Below are 18,507 nucleotides of genomic sequence, written 5' to 3'. Positions count from 1 at the left end.
GGGATGCGGGCCTGCTTGCGGGGGTGGGGGGAGTGGGGGGGGTGAGGGGGTGGGGATAGCGCCTCCGCCTCCAGCATGTCCCCGGGCAGGTGACCCGGCAGGTGACCTGCCAGCCTTCGGGGACTGTCCCCACGGCTGGAAATGGGCATGAGAGTGTTTCCGAAGGGCGGCCTGGTCACCCGGACTCTCAGCCTCTGGTCTCCGCCTCCGCGAAATGGCGCAATAGCGGGGTGGGTGGGGGCGTCGGGAGGGTGACGGAGGCGAGGCTGGAAGAGAGGAAGGGCTGCTATTAGGGCTGCGGAGGTGGGAAGCTTAGAAGGAAGCCCACGATGGCTGAGAGGGGCGCCCCCCGGTGTGCGCTCGTAGGGGAGCTTTATTGGCTTCTTTCAGACTTTTCTGGGGCCCAGAATCTCCGGCTGGTGAGTAAACCGTCCTTCTATACTTTTTTTTTTTTTTAAGATTTTATTTATTTATTTATTTATGAGAAACACAGAGAGGGAGAGAGAGAGAGGCAGAGACACAGGCAGAGGGAGAAGCAGGCTCCATGCAGGGAGCCCGATGCCGGACTCGATCCCAGGACCCCGGGATCACACCCTGGGCCGAAGGCAGACGCTCAAGCACTGAGCCCCCCGGGAGCCCCTCGCTCAGTGCTTGTTGCTGCCTGCACACGAAGGCTCTGAGCCCATGGTCCTCACCTGGGGGCGCCTCTGCCCTCCGCAGGACATTGGCCACGGCAGCGGATACTTTGGTGGCACCCCTGGCATCTAGCAGGTGGTCGGGGCTGCTGCTAACCCTCTGCAGCACGCAGGGCAGACCCCCCAGCCCGAAGTGTCTGGAACGCAAGGCCAGCAGTGCCGAGTGCACACTGCTATGTGTGTCCCACACGTCCTGGGGGTTGGAAGGCTGTAGCCCCAGCTGGCCCCCTGGCCTGCCCCCCCAAGCCTGCGGAACACCCCCATGCCCAAGGTCGGAGGAATGAGAATGCCATTGCTGAGTTCTGGGTGGGTCGGGCTCAGGGCTGCTTTTCTCAAGAAAGGAGAGAGAAATGGGCCTCCTGACGTCCCGTGCCAGACAGAGGTGCCAAAGGGGCACAGATGCAGACCCCTTTCAAGGCACAAGAACCCTCCCAGGGAAGCCATGTGCTGGTGAACCACACTCCCCTCCAGTCTCAGCTCTGGTTCCGGGCTGTCCCCCTGCCCACTTGGGGTAGTTCTTTGCAGAGACCCTGTCGTCCAGCTGCTGGGCGCCCCCAGGAGGGAGAGGCTTCAAGTGATTTCCTGCGGAGTTTCGGCTGTGCCTCAGCCAGTCGCTGGGTACAAATGACCACAAAGGACCGTATTCTCCCTCTCACTGTGCTCTGGCCCCATCCTTCTTGCTTTTTCTTCTCCACATGCTCCTGCCTCAGGACCTTTGCACCTGCTGTTTCCCCTACCCGATGTTCTCTTCCCAGATGTCCTCCTGGCTGGCACTGTCTCATCCTTTTGGTCCCAGCTTGATGTCAGTCTTCAGAGAGGCCTTCTCTGCAGCCCTGCCCACAGGTCTTTGTTCCAACAATCCCCCTGCTCTTTTTTTTTTAAGGTTTTATTTATTTATTCATGAGAGATACACAGAGAAAGTCAGAAGACACAGGCAGAGGGAGAAGCAGGCTCCTCTCGGGGAACCCAAAGTGGGACTTGATCCCAGGATCCTGGGATCACAACCTGAGCCAAAGACAGATGCTCAACCACTGAGCCACCCAGGCATCCCACCAACAATCCCCTTTTCCCTTCAAGGCACCGATGACTGTGGGATAATGTTGAGATGCCAGTTTTTGCTGTGCAAGGGCAGGGGTCCCTGTCCCTCACGTTCGTTGTCTCCCCTCGTCACTGCCCGGAGCCTGGCTCACAGTAGAGTTTCAGGGGACATTTACTGAATGAGCAAAAAAAAGCAAGGGAGGCTCTGTGAGGACGTGGGGAGGAAGACAAAGCAAGGGGACCCACAAGAGTGTAAGCACAGGGGGGCGGAGACCAACGGAGCCGTGTGTGTGTGTGTGTGTGTGTGTGTGTGTGTGTGTGTGTGTGTGTAAGGCTTGGGGCCAGGCAGCCGTGGTTCGAATCCTGTTCCCCTGCTTCCCTGTTGCAGGATGGTGGGCAGCTCTCTAATTTCTGGGGCCCTCGGCTTCCACACCTGTGAATTGGGGGGAGGAGTCCTTGCTAACCGTGAGGCCGTGGGATGTGGCCACGCATGTGGCTGGCACGTCGTAGGCACCCAGCTATGGCTCATTTGGGTGGGGAGAGATGGTCCCTGGCTTCGGGATAGACCAGGGCCACCTGAGCAGCCCCATGCAGGCCTCCCTGCCCCCCAAGCTTCGAAGCCCCGTCCCTGTGGTTTGGGGAGCAAACCCCCACCCTGCTGAGCTCTCTTTTGGCCTAAAATTAGCTCACAAATTCCTTGGCTCCCTGGTCAGTGCTTCCAACCGACAATTCAAACCAGATGTTTCCAGCTGTCGGGGCCCATCTCCCCCAGCCAGCGCCTGCCTGTGTCCCTGCCCTGGGAGGGCTGAATTAACCCCGGGGGAGAGGAACCCACCACCCGAACCCAGGAGCCCCCGCTGCGTGGCGGGTGCAGGGGTGTGGAGGGGAGCCCTGGGTCGGTGCGCACACCCCTCCTAGGATGGGGGGCCCCCCTTGCCGACTCACCTGCTGGAGGGTGGGTGGGGGGACTAATCGCCCTGCCCCTTTCCATCCGGTAGCCTGATGGAGCGCCTGCTGTATGCCAGGCTTCTGTGCTCACTGCTGTCCAGATGGTGTGTTAACATTCTCAGTCCCTGTGTCACTTGGTTGCTGTTATTATTATCATCAGCATATTTATTTAGTGCCAGGTGCCAAGGCTCATGGATTTCTCATGATAACTCGGGGATCCAGGTGTTATCATTACTCCCATTTTACAGATGAGGAAACTGAGGCCCAGAGTGATTGAGTAACCTAGCCCCAGGTCACCCAGCTTCAAAGCAACAGGACCCAGAGGTCCCTGAAGGGCAGGTGGGGTTTACCTCCTCGCTTTCACCCGCATGTGGGGCTTTTCCACTTGGCAGGTGGATCTGGATGTCGAGAAGACCGTCTCTGTGAGGATGTCCCTAGGCCCAGCTGCAGAAGACTGGCGGCTGCCGGGAGGAGGAGGCTCTCAGCAGTGCCCACAGCCAAGTTTCTGGTCCCAGCTGAGTCAGAAGCTGGTGGTCAGGGTGGAAGGAGCCACGGGAAGGGCTGGGGATCTGTGTGGCTTCTGTGGGGGCCTCATACAGAGCCCCTTCTCTTCCCCAGAGATGAGATCTAGAACCATCTTTTGGTCAGAGTCCTGGAGAGAGAGAGCGTTGGGGGTGGGTAAAGAGAAGAAGGGTTTGGTGCAAGGAGAGAAGTGGTGGAGGGTTTTGCACACACAGGGACCCATGGCTGGCCGTCTTCACCTACAATAAAAGCCCAAACACTTGCCAATACCTGCGGGGCCCCCGCATGATCTGGCCCCGGTGCCCTGTGGCCTCACTTCCTCTCACCATCCCCTCACTCTCTGTGTTCTGGCCACACTTTTCTTTTCCACTCTTTGAAAATGCCAGGTGTCCCCTACCTCAGGACCTTTGCACTTGCTCTTCGCGCTGCCTGGAATGAATGCTCTTCCTCTCATCATCTCTGACCCACTCTCTCTCACCCTCAGGGCTTTACTTTACTGGAATGTCACCCTTCCCTGACTTTTCTTCATGCCACACCATATATACATTATATAAGTTATCGCTTTAATTGTCCTGCTGGTCCCACCAGATGTGAGCTCCAGGCAGACAAGGATTTTTATCTGTGTTGTTCTCTGCTGTAGCCCTAGTGCTTGGAAAGCGTAGTATGAGCACATAGTATGTGCTCAATAAATGTTGAGAGAGGGAAAATGAGAGAGAGAGAGAGAGAGAGAGGAAGGAGGGAGGAAAGGAAGGAGGAGAGGAGGGAGAAAAAGAGGAAAGGAGAGAGAGAAGGAAGATGGAACAGAAGGTCCTAGTGTAAAGCAAGAGGTGCAGAAAGAAAGCAGAAGACGTGCGGGGTGATGGACTGATGTTTGGGTGACTCAGGACCCCCTGAAGTTCAGCCACAGCCCTCCCCACTTCTCCCTCTCAGCCAGCACCCCTCTGCTCAAAGTCAGTCCAACAGTGCTGAGGAGGAATCCAGAAGCATCCCCGGATTCCTCCCCATGATGGGGGAGCGGGTGGGGCGGGGGCCGCGGGCCTCCTGGGGAGGGAGCCCCCGAGGGCACCCAGTGGGCCGTGCGGACGGGGAGAGGGGGACCAGGTCTGCAGCATGGCAGCGGGTGTTTACATTCCTGCGCTCCGGGATGGGTTCCATGTGGGGCTAACGAAGCTGCTCCTTGCACCGTGTGGGGAAATGTAAATGTTTACAAGGCCGCGTGCAGCTGGCGGGGCCACCACGGCCACAGGAAGCCCGAGATCCTATGGGCTCCCGCCGCCCCCCTCAAAAAAAAGAGGGATACAGAGGCCTTTTTTAAAAAAAAACTTTTAATTGACTTATCACCCCCACAAAAGACACAAATCTGAAGCGTGCACCTTGATTTTTCCAAACACATGCACCCAGGCAACCACCCCCCGGGTCTAGACAGTGTACATTTCCAGCCCCAGAAACTTCCATCGCCAAGGATAACTAACTGCCCCGCTGACTCCTGTTCCCATAGCTTGGTTTTGCATTTGTTCCAGAATTTCACGTAAATGGCATCACCCTGAGTGTGTTCTCTGGGGTCCAGTTCTTCCGCTGGGCCTGTCGACGGGGCCTCTCCTGGCGCTGGGTCTCCGGCCTCTCCGTTCGCTGCTGAGAAGCGCCCCCGTCGGAGGCTCCACGGGCTGGGCATCCGTTTCTCTGTTGGTGGACATCGGGGTTGTTTCCAGATTTGTTTGCTCTGATGGATTAGAGCACTTCCGGGCATTTTGGTCTTTGTGTGGCTGCGTGTCTTTATTTCTGTTGGGCAGGTACCTACGGAAGGGCTTGCTGGGCCGGCCGGGACGCGGACGGTGAACTCGGTACAAACTGCCAGACGGTTCTCCAAAGAGGCTGTGCCATTTCTCTCCCATCCGTAGTGGGTGAGCGTCCGCTTGTTTGCTGGGGGCGTGCAAACAAGTGGAAAATTTACCTAGGATCACTGAATGGCAGAGCCTGGGGGAGCCTCCACTGCTCCTTCCTGATCCAGGAAGGGAAACTGAGGCCCGAGTCACACAGTGTGTGGGGGGCAGAGCCAGGAGCTGATGCAGGTTCCCCAATTTCCAAGCTCTAACTACTGCCTGGTCTTTTCAGATCAGGACCTAGTCTTGTTTTCCTGGAAGAGGCCTCATGCCACGCCCTTCCCTGCCTCAGGGCCTTTGCACTTGCTGTTCCTTTGACCCGGGGAGCTCTTCCTCCTGCACCCCGAGTGCCTACTTTCTCTTACCCTGCAGGCTTCAGTTCAGAAACCTCTTCGCGGAGGCTGTCTCTGACCCCCGTTGCTAAAATAGCTGCCCAGCCACATGCCCTCACCTGCTTCTAAGCTACTCTGTTTCCTTTCTGTCTCCCTGATAGCATCCTACAGGGGTGGGTTATCTTTCTGATTTGCCAGTTGACTTGTGCCTCATCTGTGTCCCCTACTAGGAGTTCCCAGGCAGGGGTCTGGTGTCTCTCTTGTTCCCATGCACGAGCTGGTGCAAAGTCAGTGTGGGCCTCAGTTTCCACATCTGTAACATGGGCAGATTGCTAAAGTCATTCAGCCAGTGGATGGCATTTTTTGAGCATCTGCTGTGTCCAGACACAGGTATCGGGGATACCTTCACAGAAGAGGGCCCTGATTCTGGACCTGAGAAGCTGACAGTCTAGAGTCCGGTGTTGATAGGCCATGAGGGCCCAGTGTTCTCAGCGCTCTGAGTGGGGAGCCTAGTGGACACGGAGGAGGCTGCTGAGCTCCCGCTCCAGGGGATGGGATCAGGGAGGCCTTCCCGGAGGTGGTGATGACCAAGCTATGAGATATGCAGGGGTGTGGTCAGGCAAGGGGGGGTGTGTGTCGAAGACAATGCACCAGGCAGAGGGGACGGCCCAAGCAAAGGTGGCAGTGTCTGTCTCACAGCTCTCTGTGGCTGGCACAGATCCTGGCACAAGGAGGTGCCCAGTAAAGAGCTGGGGAGTGGGTGAGCCTCTCTAGTTTACGGGTGGGGAAACTGAGGCCCAGGGAGGTTTCACAGCCCACCCAGAGCTCTGGCTTGCCCAGACGAGGCCCACTCTGCCTCCTTGGAGCACCCCACGGGAGGCCACTCCATGGGTGTCCCTCTGAAGGCTAGGACTATGCTGTGATGGGGCCACAGCCCAGGCTTCTCCAGCCACATGAAAGGCTTGGGATATTTTTGCCAGGAGGGCAGGCCCCAGTGGCCCGAGGGCTGTGTAATTAGAGGTGGCTCCGAGCCCACCAGAGGCTAGAGCTGGGGGCTGTTCGGCAGGGCGGGGGCACAGCTGTTAATTGTACGGTGGGCACAGGGTGGGGTCTCTGAATGGCTTCATGGCTGGAATTATAGGTTGCAAACGAGTGGCCTGGCCTGTTCTGTGCCACAGGCCTGCCCGCGCCCCTTGGAGCCACAGCTCTGTGGACCATAGGGATCATCTGGGCTGGGCCCCACAACAGGTCCCAGGAGTGGAAAGTGTAGAATGTGAGACCTTCGGACAAAGAGTGGCTGGAGAAAACTCTCAGAGCACAAGGTTGTCCGAGCCTGGGAATGCAAGAGTAGTGGTCAGAGTGGTCATGCGCACATCAATAAGCATTTATTGAGCACCTATTGTGTGCTAGGCACTTTGCTCGATGCTGGCAGTGCACAAAACGGACTCCGCAGACCGGGCTCATCTACTCTTAGTCAATAATAACCTTTAGGAACTGCTCTGAAGGTGCTGGGTTCCATCTACCTCAGGGCCTTTGCACATGCTATTCTCACTGCTGGGACTCCTCTTGCACCCTTGCCTTCCTAAATACCTCCTCATCTTCATGAGCAGCTCTACTACTGCCTCATGGAGGCTCCCGTGAACTCTGGGACCAGACTAGCCCCCTATAGCGCCAGAACCGCCCCATCCCAACTCCTAGCACAGTGTGCAGTTAGATATTCATTTGTTTGTTTACTTGTTTATTGCAGGTCTGCCTTCTCTGTAAGCTCTGTGCCTGTGCTTGCTCGTCACTGCCTCCCAGAGCCGGACACTGGCTGGGTATAAAGTAAATGTCAAGAGAAATTTGTGGGGTGAATGAAGGGCTGAATGTTAGGGCATGGGAACCTCAGTGCTGGCGGGCTCGTGGCAGACATCTAGTTGGAGCCCACATTGCACTGCGGCCCAGAGAGGGGCAGGGATGTGCCCAGGCCCCCACCGTTGAGGCATGGGCTGGGGCTGGGACTCGAGGATCCTTTTCTCTCCCATGGGTGCCTGACATTTTTGCTGTCCTGGGAACTGTGGGTTGGGACGTTGGGCTTACGGGGAACATGCGTGCCTTTGTGTGCGTGTGCGCTGACATGGTCTGACGGGGCTTTCAGGGGCCAGATGGAGGTAGAACAGGGGCCCTACTGTGGGGAACGGGCCCTCTGGCGGTGGGAGGATCGCTGGCCGGGCAGTTTCATTTCCAGATGAGACACAAGCTCTGGATGCCCCCAGTCTGGCCTGTGGGGTCCTGGCCAGGCCACACCGCTGTGAGCCTCAGTTTGTACATCTGTCCAGGGGGCTCTGCTTGTGTATCCACCTCTCCCCGAGCTCCTATGGGGCCTGCTGGGCCTGAGGCACCGAGGTAGGCTCCGTGGAGGGCAGGAAAATTCTGTACCTTGCAGAGTGGATGACTCCAGCTCTGCCCAAAACGAGAAATACTCTTCAATCTCAGCGTGGGAGACCGGATAATGCGCCTCCCCCAGAGACGCCCACCCCCCCATCCCTGGAAGCTGCGGATCCGAGCGGGCCCTGGCCTGGCGAGAGGGCTTTGCAGACGTGATTAAGTTAAGGAGAGCAGATGGGGAGACATCGTCATGGGCTACCTGGGTGGGCTCAGCGTCATCCCCGGGGTCCTTGAAATCGGGAGAGAGTTTGGAAGAGGGCCAGGGGGACGGCGGCCTCCGCCTGCTGCAGCGGCTGTGAGGACGGAGGAGCCTAGGAGCGAGGTATGCAGGCGGCTTCGAGATCCCCTCCCCCTGAAGCCTCTGGGACGAGCTGACCCCGCGGCCCACACCGGCCTTTCAGCGGAGGGAGACCCATTTCTGCCTCCGGACTGCTGGCACCGTGAGAGAACAAACGTGTGTTGTTTTAAGGCACGAAGGTTGCGGTCGCTTGTTACAGCGACTGTAGGAAACTCATACACTTGGCATCTAGGCCATTTCCTGGCCTCCAGCTCCTCCGACTTTTGCCAGCAGCCTTGCGAGCAGCAGAGAGTGTCTGTCCTCGGTTTACAGATGACACAGCGGAGGCTCCGTAGGGGCCCGGACACAGTGGAGGCGGGATCTGAACCCAGGACTGTCTGCCTGTGGGTCGGCTCAGCTGCTCTGCCGCCAGAGGAGGAGCAGAGCCGGAGCGGCCTAGAGGCCTGGGGGCAGGCCCTGTTTGGGAGAGCCATGGCCCTGCCTCTGGATTTCTCAGGGGCAGGTTCCCTGCAGCCCTCAGACACAGCAGAGGGGCTCCTCCCCGGGGCTCCTGGGGTGCCCGCTGGCTGTCTGGAAGGTGGGTTCAGCTGCTGCACGCGTCTGTGGGCGGCCCCTCGCACCTCGGGGCGTGTGTGTCTGTGCGGGTCCACGGGTGGGCAGCTGTTTTGTCCCTGCAGGATGCCAGGTTTTGGAGGGGGGCGGATCCTGAGGAAAAAAAAAGGGAACTTGTCTGGTTTAATTTTCCAAACAGACAACTGTCCCCCCACCCCGGCCTTTATGAAGGTGAGCAGGGGTTGCTGGGCCCGCTGGAAGGAATGACAGTAATCTGGAGCCCTGTCGATTCGTGTCCTCCCTGTCCCATACCTCCCGTGGCTCCCGACTGCCTCCTGGATGAGTGACCTCCTGACACTTAGCCTGGCTCCTGCTGACTTCAAACCTCATTACCTGCTCCTCCCCTTTGTCCACCTGGGGCTCTAGCTGTCCACCAGGGGACAAAGGCTCTAGTGTAACCCGCATGGCATTCGGGCCGCTATGCCTCCGTCCACCCGGTCCTTCCGCCGGGACTCTCGGGAGTGTCGGGAGTGTCTCGCTCAGACTCCGCGTGCTCACAGCCTCGTCCTCCAGGATGACTTCCCTGCCTCTTTCTCTCAGGGGACCTCCCCTGCCCTGGGGTTCCCCGAGCCCTGGGCCTGACCTCTCTCCTCCTGTCCTGTAAAAAAGTCATTCGCGTCTGCGTGAGAGCTCCTCGAGAGCCGGCTTGTGTCTGTTCCCCTGAAACCTGATGGGCACGGTGCCTGGCACACGACGGATGTTCAGTAAGCATTTGCCAAGTGAACGAATGAAGCGGCGTGTGGATGAATGAATGAATGCACGCAAAGGGCTGCAGAGCCGCTGGAGTCGTCGGGTCAGCCAGAGATCTCAGCTCCAGGGGCTGCTACTGACTTGCCTCAGTTTCCTGGCTGAGCCACTTGACTACACCCTGCCTCACTTCATCCACCTGTGAAGTGGGCTCCGACTCCCGCTTGGGCTATTCCATCTGGGGTCCTGTCAGGCCACGGATGAGGTGCCAGAGCCCAGGGGGAGCCCAGAAAGCTTCCTGGCCACAAAGAAGCAAACCGAGGCCGGGACAGGGAAGAGCCCAAATGGGGCTGGACAGTGGGTGCTTGAAGCCCACTCCCTGCGCAGGCCTGGACCCTCCGCGGGGCCTCCGCTCAGGCACTCCCTCAAACATGCTCAGCTCCCACCCTGCACCCGAGCCTCTGGAAAACCTGACTCACAGCTGGAACCCAGCACCGGGGACTTTCCTCCTCACTTCCAGGGGCTCCTCAACCTCCCTGACCTTGGTCCCCTTTGGAAGGGAGGCAGGCCCTGGCTCCCGGCTCTGGGGGTGGGGGTGGTGGGGAGCGCTGCAGGACAGCCCTGTCTCTGTCTGCGTGGGCCAGTGCCGGGGGCCCCAGGGTCAGGGAGGAAGTGCCCCATCTGGTGTGTCCCCCCAGAGCTGGGGGGCACCGCGGGAGCATGCGCTGGGCGGGGGGGGCAGGGGGGCGTGCAAGCTGGAAGCAGGGGTATCGTGTGTGGCCGAGCGCAGCCCCGCCCCTCCCCTGTCCCCACCCCAAACCCTCCTAATGGAATCAAGCTGGCCCCGCAGCCCAGCCGCCCGGCGGAGGGAGGAGGCGGGGGCAGGAGGGTGGGCGGCGGCGCCAGCCCCGGCAGCGGCAGCTGGCACTCCCCGTCGCTCCACCTGGCGGGAGCACCCAGGCCTGCGCGCGGAGGGACTGGTGAGTCCCCGGTGTCCCCTCTGCGTCCCCTCTGTTCTGGGAGCCTTGGGGCGCCTTGGGGGTTTAGGGACGGAGGCCGGCACAGGCACTTTGGGGGGAGTCTCTAAGTTCGTGTGCATTCCGAGGGCGTGTTGGATGCTGTGTGCCCAGGCATCTGTGCTAAGGGTTCGGGTGGCGGAGTGTGAGTGCACCTCCTCTGTGTCAGGGCCAGTGTGCGCGTGTGCAGTGGTGGCCTAACTGTAGGGGAGGGGTTCTTGAAAAGTGGGCACCCGGATAGTTGTCCCCGCATCAGCGGGAGGCTCCTGTGGACCGGGATGTCCCGTCCGTCCGTGGTCTGTGGGGGAACCGAGTGTGTCGGGGGAGGGCTATGTGCTCGGGTCTGTTGTGCGTCCTCTGTGGATCCGTGCTGATGGGCTGTGCAAACTTTCTGGGGTTGTCTGGGCGTTGTGTGTCCCCGTTGCTGTGAGCGTGTGTGCTGTGAGACAGGGCGGTGTCGTCTGTGTTGTGTGCCTCTAGATTGTGTGTCCCTGCTGCCGCTGCTTTGTGTGGGTGTGTATTTTGAGCCTCGGGACTCCCCTTTCCTCTCCGGGCCTCCCTTCCAAGGGGCCCAAGTCCCTGTCCTTGGCTGCCCCAGGGCAGGGGGTGTACTGCTTCAACCAGCCCCCCTCCCCCAAAAGCCACTAATTGAAGCCAGGTTTTTGCGGGCTGCCCCTCCCCCTCTGGCCACCAGTCTCTGGGTGGGGGTGGGGCAGCGGCTCAGGCCCCTCAGCTCAGGTCCAGGGCCCAAGGGGTGGATTTGCATCATCTGTGTATTCCCCACCTCTGCTGGGGCCACGGCCTTCAAAACCACCAACCCTGAGTGACGTGGGCTCTGGAGGGAGGCCCTGCTCCAAGCTGGGGGTCCCGGCACAGTCCTGAGGTGCCCCCTAATTGGTCCCCACTCCTCACCCGGCACTGCGGCTTCCTGTCCTAACATTGGTCCAGGGGCGGGGCCCTTAGCCCCATCGCACAGATGTGGAAGCGGAGGCCCTCAGAGGGGACGTGCTGAGCCCGGACACGGCTGTGCCCTGAAGTCCCCTGGGCCTGTCAGACCTGCTCTCTGTCCGTGCTCTGCTGCCCCAGGTTGGGTGACCCCCGGGGCAGGCCATTCCCCGTCACGGGCCTGAGGCTCCCCTGAGGCTCCCCTGAGGCTCCCCTCTGGTAAAATGAGAGGGGTTGGCCTGAGCCCACTCCTGGGGGCCCGCGGGCTTCTGAGCCCTGGAAGAACCTAGGGCTTGGGGAGCTAGGCTAACGTCTCCCGGAAGGAGTGGGGCCAGCTGGCGGGAGGCTGACCCCTTCGGGGCTGTCCGGGCCACTGGGCCTGGGGTACACAGGGGAAACTGAGGCCCAGAGAGGGCAGGGGCTCATCATTGCTTTTCAGGCCCAGCTGGCTCCCCCACACTTGTCCTGCGCCTTTCCCGGGGAGCCCCGCTGAGGGCTGTGGGGGCACCTGAGAGTCGGGGCCTCGGCCTCTAAGAGCCAGCGATCATTTGTGTGGCCTCTTTCCTTAACCTCTGTCCCTGACCCCAGGGCTGCGGGGAGAAGGCGGCCCTCCCCTCTGTCCTGCTCGTTGCTGGGTGTGTGTGTGTGTGTGTGTGTCTGTATGTCTGTGTCTGTGTCTGTGTCTCTGTGTGTCTCTGTGTATCTGTTTCCATGTATCTGGGTGTCTGTGTGTGTCTGTGTGTGTGTCTCTGTGTATCTGTGTCTGTGTGTCTGTCTCTGCGTGTCTCTGTGTGTGTGTGTGTGTGCACGCACATGCGCTTGTGTATGCTCCCCGGATTCCTGGGTGGTCAGGGTTGAGATTTCACTTAACAGGGTGGAAAAGCTGGTCATTTCCCGAGGCGGGGCGGCAAGGAGCCGGTTCACACAGCAGGTGGAGGTGAGCACCTGCCAGCCTGGTGCAAAGGTGGGGCTCACCCCGGGCTCTGCTGGGGTGGCAGGGTGGCTGCTCCTGGGCCCCAGCTTGCCGGGTGTGCGGCTACCCAGTGCCAGCTGCTCTCTGCACTCGTGTCCCCTGGCCCTCGTGTCTCTGAGCAGAACCTGCACTCACTGCTCCGCCAACCCCCCACTTTACAGATGGGGAAAGCAAGGCTGTGGGGGGCTGCAGCAGATGGCAGCACTGGCCCAGGGATCCTAGCTGTGCCCTTGTGCCCTGGCCCCTGGGGCAGGCTGCATGACCCCCACTGCTCCCCCCGCCCACCCGCCTCGTGGCCCCCTGCGGTGGTGAGACGCTTCAGCAGCCACCACGAAAGGTCTCCCTCAGCTTCATTTGCACAAGGCAGGGAGGTGACCCGTGGACAAGGACCCCAAAGACCAAAGCTATCTGCAGGGACCTTTGCGGACAAGTATGGTATGAGGTGTAGGGAAGGCCCCCGGTTCCAGCAGACGAGTGATGTCCTCCAGGGGTGCTAGCTCATTTGGGGGCCAGCCCGGAGCACATGGGAGCCTTCCCTACAGGAAGGTATTGTGAGTGTGTATGTCTCTGTGCAATGTATATGTGTGAACATGGGTGTGTGCCTGAGTATATGTACGTGTCATGTGTGTATATATGCATAATGTGTGAGTGTGTGCATATGCATGTATGGTGTGTACATGTGCATGTGTGCAAGTGTGTATGTGGTATGTGTGTGTGTGGCGTGTGAGAATGTGTGTGTGTACACGTGTGGTGCCAGCGTGTGGATTCTCAGAGTCACATAGAGAAAGGTTAAAATCCCAGCTCTGACACGTGCCATCTGTGTGTCCTTGGGCAAGTCATTGTCTGTCTGTGAACCTCCAGTCCTTTTTCTGCAAAGCAGAAGTGGACAGTGCCAGCCCCCAGCGTTGAGCTATAGGGTTGAGCTATAGTATTGAGCTATAGGGTTCAGCTATAGGGTTGAGTTATAGGGTTGAACTATAGTGTTGAGCTATAGGGTTGAGTTATAGGGTTGAACTATAGGGTTGAGCTATAGGGTCACTCTAGGGTTGAACCCTGGCAAAGGGGGCAGGGGCTTCACCTGCAATGGAAGTGCAGAGTCATTAGCTAATTTAAAATGAACCCCTGAGTAGTTTTGCTTCTTTTTATGTCCTAGAATGACCTTTTGGTTTTCTCGGTCATCTGAGCCAGTTTGTTCAAATAGACACCAGTACAATTAATTCCAATTAGTGATCCTTAATTAGGAGACCTCAGGTCAGTTGGAACAAGCTACTCCATATCCTGACACTGTAACCACTTAGCTCCCTGAATCCCCACAAGTGACCCACAAGGCCGGTGCTGCCCGCCATGTGAGGACTGGCTACTCAAGGGGCCACACAGCCCAGGTGTGGGGAACCTGACTTCCCCTCCAGCCCAGGACCTCGCTCTGTGCCCCTAGGCCCCTGACACCTGAGAGAGGGCATCAGGCAAGGGATCCCAAGGCTTTTCAGTCCTGGAGCTTCAAGCCCTGCACAGGTCAGGAGGGGGTTCTCAGGGACAGCCAACAAGGGGGGCACAGCAAGGGGCTTCTGGGTTTGTCTGAGCACTCAGCCCCCTCAGGCTGGCAGGGAGAGCCCTTGTTTGAGAAGCTGGCCTCCTCCGCAAACCTGGACCATGTGGAATGTATTAGTCAGCCTGGCTGTCTGGGCCAGATGGGGTCTGGGGGTTCACGTCGGGAGCAGCCTTCCAGCGGGGGGAGGAAGGGAGGAGCGGGGTTCATCTGGTTCCCATTTAGTGGTGGCCTAGGACTCGGGCTCCAGCAGGCTCCAGCTCTGTCTCAGGCACGAGGGTTACCCCACCCCCCGCCTGCACATCCCCTCCCGGGCCTCCAGGCCCTGCTTTGCGCCTTGAGGTGAGGGAGGGCTAACCATGTTCCTGGCATCCAGGCCCTCTACTGAGCTCAGGGAGTCTGGAAGCTTCAAAACCTGCACGTCTCCTGAAGAAGGGACCAGGACCACAGAAGGACTGAGGACTGCTGGGGAGGGTCGCCCAGAGGAGGAGGGGTCAGCTCCCTTAGCTACTCCATTTCTTTTTTTTTTTTTTTTAAGACTTTATTTGTTTATTCACTAGAAACACAGAGAGAGAGAGGCAGAGACACAGGCAGAGGGAGAAGCAGGCTCCCCATGGGGAGCCTGATGCAGGACTCGATCCCAGGACCCCGGGATCACACCCTGAGCCAAAGGCAGAGCCTCAACTTTGAGCCACCCAGGCGCCCCATCAGTTACTCCATTTCTTACTTACCCAGCCTGACCATCGTTTCTCCCTCCATGCTGTGCTCAGATCTCAACCCCAGCTCTTGCTGGGCAGTGACTTCATCCCTCTGAGCCTCAGCTTCCATACCTGGAACATGGGGATGATAATAGTACCTCCCCCCATTAGGGGGTTCTCGGGAGTCGATGAAATTCTGTGTAAGAAACTTAACATAGTACCTGGCACATGGTAAGCAATGAAGGGGTAAGTCATTATTAATTCAGCCAGGTAAGTCAAGATACATTTATTGAGCACTTACTGTATAGCAGGTAGGGTTTGAAACCCTGAGGGTGCCGAGATAAATAGGATGCGGCCCCTGCCCTCCGGGACCTCAGAGTGAAGTGGGGTGACTCCCTGGGGGTCCCTCCAGGATGAAGTGGGAGGGCAGGCAAGAACCCCCTGTAGGAACGAACGGGTCCCATCGCATGGCCGCGAGGGAGGTGGCCCGCTAGGAGGTGGTCTGCGTTTCCTGCACCTCCTCAGGCCCGCCGAGGCCCTGGAGTCCCACCCGAGCTCTCTCCTGCCTCGCTTCCCCACAGGTCTCGCCAACATGCTTTCTGCGGTGGCCCCCCGGCTGGCCGTGTCCCTGCTGCTGCTCCTCAGAGCCCTGCCCGCCGCGGCCTACTCCATGCCCCTGCGGGCCGCCTCCCTGGAGGACGCGGGGGGCAGCGGGGACGCCGAGGGCTCGTCGGCCTCCTCCCCAAGCCCCCCGCCGCCCCGGACCCCGGCGCTCAGCCCCACATCGGTGGGAGCCCAGCCCACGCCCCTGGCGGGCCCCAAGCCCCCCACCAACTTCCTGGACGGGATCGTGGACTTCTTCCGCCAGTACGTGATGCTCATCGCCGTGGTGGGCTCCCTGGCGTTCCTGCTGATGTTCATCGTCTGCGCTGCCCTCATCACCCGCCAGAAGCACAAGGCCTCGGCCTACTACCCGTCATCTTTCCCCAAGAAGAAGTACGTGGACCAGAGTGACCGGGCCGGGGGCCCCCGGGCCTTCAGCGAGGTCCCCGACCGGGCTCCCGACGGCCGGCCCGAGGAGGCCCTGGATTCGTCCCAGCAGCTCCAGGCTGACATCCTCGCGGCCACCCAGAACCTCAGGTCCCCCACCCGGGCTGCCCTGGGCAGCGGGGACGGAGCCAGGCTGGACGGCAAGTCGGAGGGGGACGAGAGCGGCGGCCGGGAGGTGGACCAGGAAGCCCGGGGACGCGGGAGCCCGGCCGAGAAGGCAGCCGCGCCGGCCGAGCCCTGCCCCGCGGGGGTGGAGGGGGCCCTGGAGGCCGACCCCGGCCCGGGCCCAGGTGAGCCGGAGTCGGCCCCTTCGCCAGCCCAGGAAGCCAGGGGACCAGCTGACCCCCCCGAAAGCCCCTGTGCTTGCAGTGTCGCCCCCAAGGTCTAACAGGCCTCGGGGGCTCTGGCCCGGACTGTCCGACCCCTAGTGGTCACCTCCACGGGGGTGGAAAGGCCCCTGACCCTTCCCGCTCCCCGACACCCCCTCCTCGGCCACCCCCTGCTGCCAATGCCCGTGCGTCCCGGCCCTGCAGCAGGCAGAGATGCTGGTCTCCAGTCTACCCCAGGAATCACCCCAGGTACCAGGGACATCCCCCCTGCAGCCTCAGAGGGCTGCATCCCAAACAGCCTCTCTGGGGTGGGGGCGGATGGGAAGGATCCTCGCTGTATTCGTGATAACACACCCCACGAAATCAGCCACGTCATCCGGGCAACGTATGTCACAGGCCCCCTGTGATGGTGCCAACGCTGCCGCTCTTCCACGGAGGTAGGAGAGACAAATTAGGATAGCGAGGAGTTTTGGACGAGGGTGAACAGGACGTGTCAGAGGCCCCGGGAGGGGCGTCACTAGAGCTACTGCAGAAGCGGGCCTGTGAATCAGGAAGCTTCCAAGGGGCCTGTGCACGCCTCATGACGCATCCCTAAGTGAGCGTTTCCAAGGCTGAGTTCCTGGGGTACTCCATGGGAAAAGGATTTTGGGGTCCAATGAGTTGAGGAAACGCTGCCTCTCCACTCCCTGCACCCTCCCTCCCCTTAGAGCACCCCAGGGCTCTGCAAATACTCCAGGAAAGGCCCCCCGCACAATCTGGTTTGGCTTGATCTATCGCAAACTGCTTTTGACCACAGAGTACTTTTTTTTTCTTTTATTTTCTTTTACAGCTACAGAATAAAAACTTGTAGAGCACATTCTGGAAAATTACTGCCCCAAATGTTCGTGAAGGCGCCCCCTAGTTGGGGCTGGGGTTGTGGGGCCTGGGGGCCTCAGCCTGCTTAAGTTCTTCCAAGCATCTCTGCCTGGGAACGAATTTCTCATCCCATTATTGCTACGGGAATGGGGGTGAATGAATTGAGCCTTTCTTGTCAGGCCCCCAAAGCAGCCCAGAAACTGGGGGTCTGTATGTGAGAGGGCCCCACTCTGGGGGAGTCTGAGGGGGTAGGGGAGGGCTTCTAACACCCGGCCTGGAGCTGCGGGGCCCTGGCCCCCCCACCCTTTGCTCATATGCGTTGTCTGGCAGCCTGTGCTCACAGCATTCTTTAGCCTTTGACAAGGGAGCCTGAGCTCCGTCTTGATTTGGGGAGGCTCTGGAGGGTCCTCCTCCTCACCCCTCCATCTGGGCCCCTCCCCCAACCTCTGCACAAGTTTTTAGGTGCTGAGATATAGCAAACCAGCACAATAAACCTTTATTCTGGCCTGAGTGTCGCTGGTTTTCTGAGGGGATGGGAATGAGTCTGCTGGCAGGGGTGGGGGTAGAGCATTTCTTCCAGGCTGTTCCATGGGGTGGGGCTCTTGGGGGGAGACACATCAGGCAGGCCCCGAGAGGCTGAATGAGAAGATTCGTGAAAGGAACGTCGAAGGGGTTCCCACCTCCTTTTCCGGGAAACATGAGCAGGGGAAGAGCTGCCAGCCAAGGTTTCAGTCTCCCATCTGCTGGCAGAGCGGCCGAGGACTAGAACAGATCTCGCGGACAATGCCAGGCTCCTGGCACCCTTGGCCTGGGGTGGGAGGCAGCCCCAGCCTTTGTCTCCTCGCCCACCAGGCTCTTCCTTGCCTTTGATGGCAAGTTCCTGCAGCCACTGCTGCCCCTCCTCCCTGGAGCTGCCAGCTGGAATCCAGATGTGGCTGGGCTGGGAGCACGTGCTGGATCCCCCGGGGTGAGGGGGGCAGGGAGGCTGTCCCCCCAGCTCCTCTCCTCCGCTGACCCCACATCCCTTCGGGGAGGACCGGGTTTGGGTTTCATAACACACAAGGCCTCTGTCTCGCGCAGTGGGGAAGGGCACTCCCCCTCAGCCCAGACCGGCTCCTGCCCAAGAATGTAGGGAAAATCCAATATGGATAAGTGAATGCTGCGTGTCCCGGACCAAGTCACTCAGGGTCTCTGTGTGGGACAGGCTCTCCCCTGGTTTCTGAGCTCCTGCACGGTCGAGGTAATCGGGTGTGGCTGGGATATACATTAAGCTTCCCCATAACAAGTAAAGCCCCGGTAAGATAGCAGCAGATGTCAGGGGTTCCTGGGGAGCAGGCAGGGATGGATTTTGTAATCAGCAGTTCCCTGGCCGCTGGTTCCCCATTAATTGTCACTGGGCCCATTAGAGGACACAAAGCGTGTGGCCTTAATGGTAGCCTGTGTCTTCCAGGACTGAGGAGGGTGGGGATTCAGGAGGTAGTTTGAGCCCCAGGGAGGGAGTCAACCTCTCCCTCACCTCTGAGCTTTTACAGCTACTCTTCCCTCTGCCTAAGGCACCCTTCCACCTCTTTTCTTGTCTTGCTAACTTCTCCTCCCCTTTTAGCTTCCACCCTAGATGTCACCTGCCCTCCCTGACAGCCCCCACCCAGACTCTCT

At 59.6% G+C, this 18,507-nt stretch overlaps 1 protein-coding gene across 5 annotated transcripts; it reads left to right on the top strand.

Moving 5' to 3' along the window:
- Positions 1-268: 268 nt before the first annotated feature.
- TMEM119 (transmembrane protein 119) lies at positions 269-17,356 on the top strand. 5 transcript variants are annotated; one of them, XM_041729230.1, is made up of 4 exons: positions 269-419; positions 3,074-5,104; positions 7,163-7,239; positions 15,199-17,356. In XM_041729230.1, the coding sequence occupies exon 4, from the start codon at positions 15,210-15,212 to the stop codon at positions 16,053-16,055; it is 846 nt and encodes a 281-aa protein (XP_041585164.1). In that variant the 5' UTR covers positions 269-419; positions 3,074-5,104; positions 7,163-7,239; positions 15,199-15,209; the 3' UTR covers positions 16,056-17,356. The 5 variants fall into 5 exon arrangements, 4 of the variants coding, with proteins under 4 accessions (XP_041585164.1, XP_041585165.1, XP_041585161.1 ...); XM_041729228.1 differs by lacking the exons at positions 269-419; positions 3,074-5,104; positions 7,163-7,239 and adding exons at positions 10,514-10,751; positions 12,274-12,337; XM_041729231.1 differs by lacking the exons at positions 3,074-5,104; positions 7,163-7,239 and having other exon boundaries at positions 275-419.
- The last annotated feature ends 1,151 nt before the right edge of the window (positions 17,357-18,507 follow it).

The sequence above is a fragment of the Vulpes lagopus genome, chromosome 14 (assembly GCF_018345385.1).
Source record: "Vulpes lagopus strain Blue_001 chromosome 14, ASM1834538v1, whole genome shotgun sequence".
Classification (NCBI taxonomy): Eukaryota; Metazoa; Chordata; class Mammalia; order Carnivora; family Canidae; genus Vulpes; species Vulpes lagopus.
The sequence above is the reverse complement of the archived record's forward strand: the minus strand, read 5'-3'. Positions and strand labels throughout refer to the sequence as shown.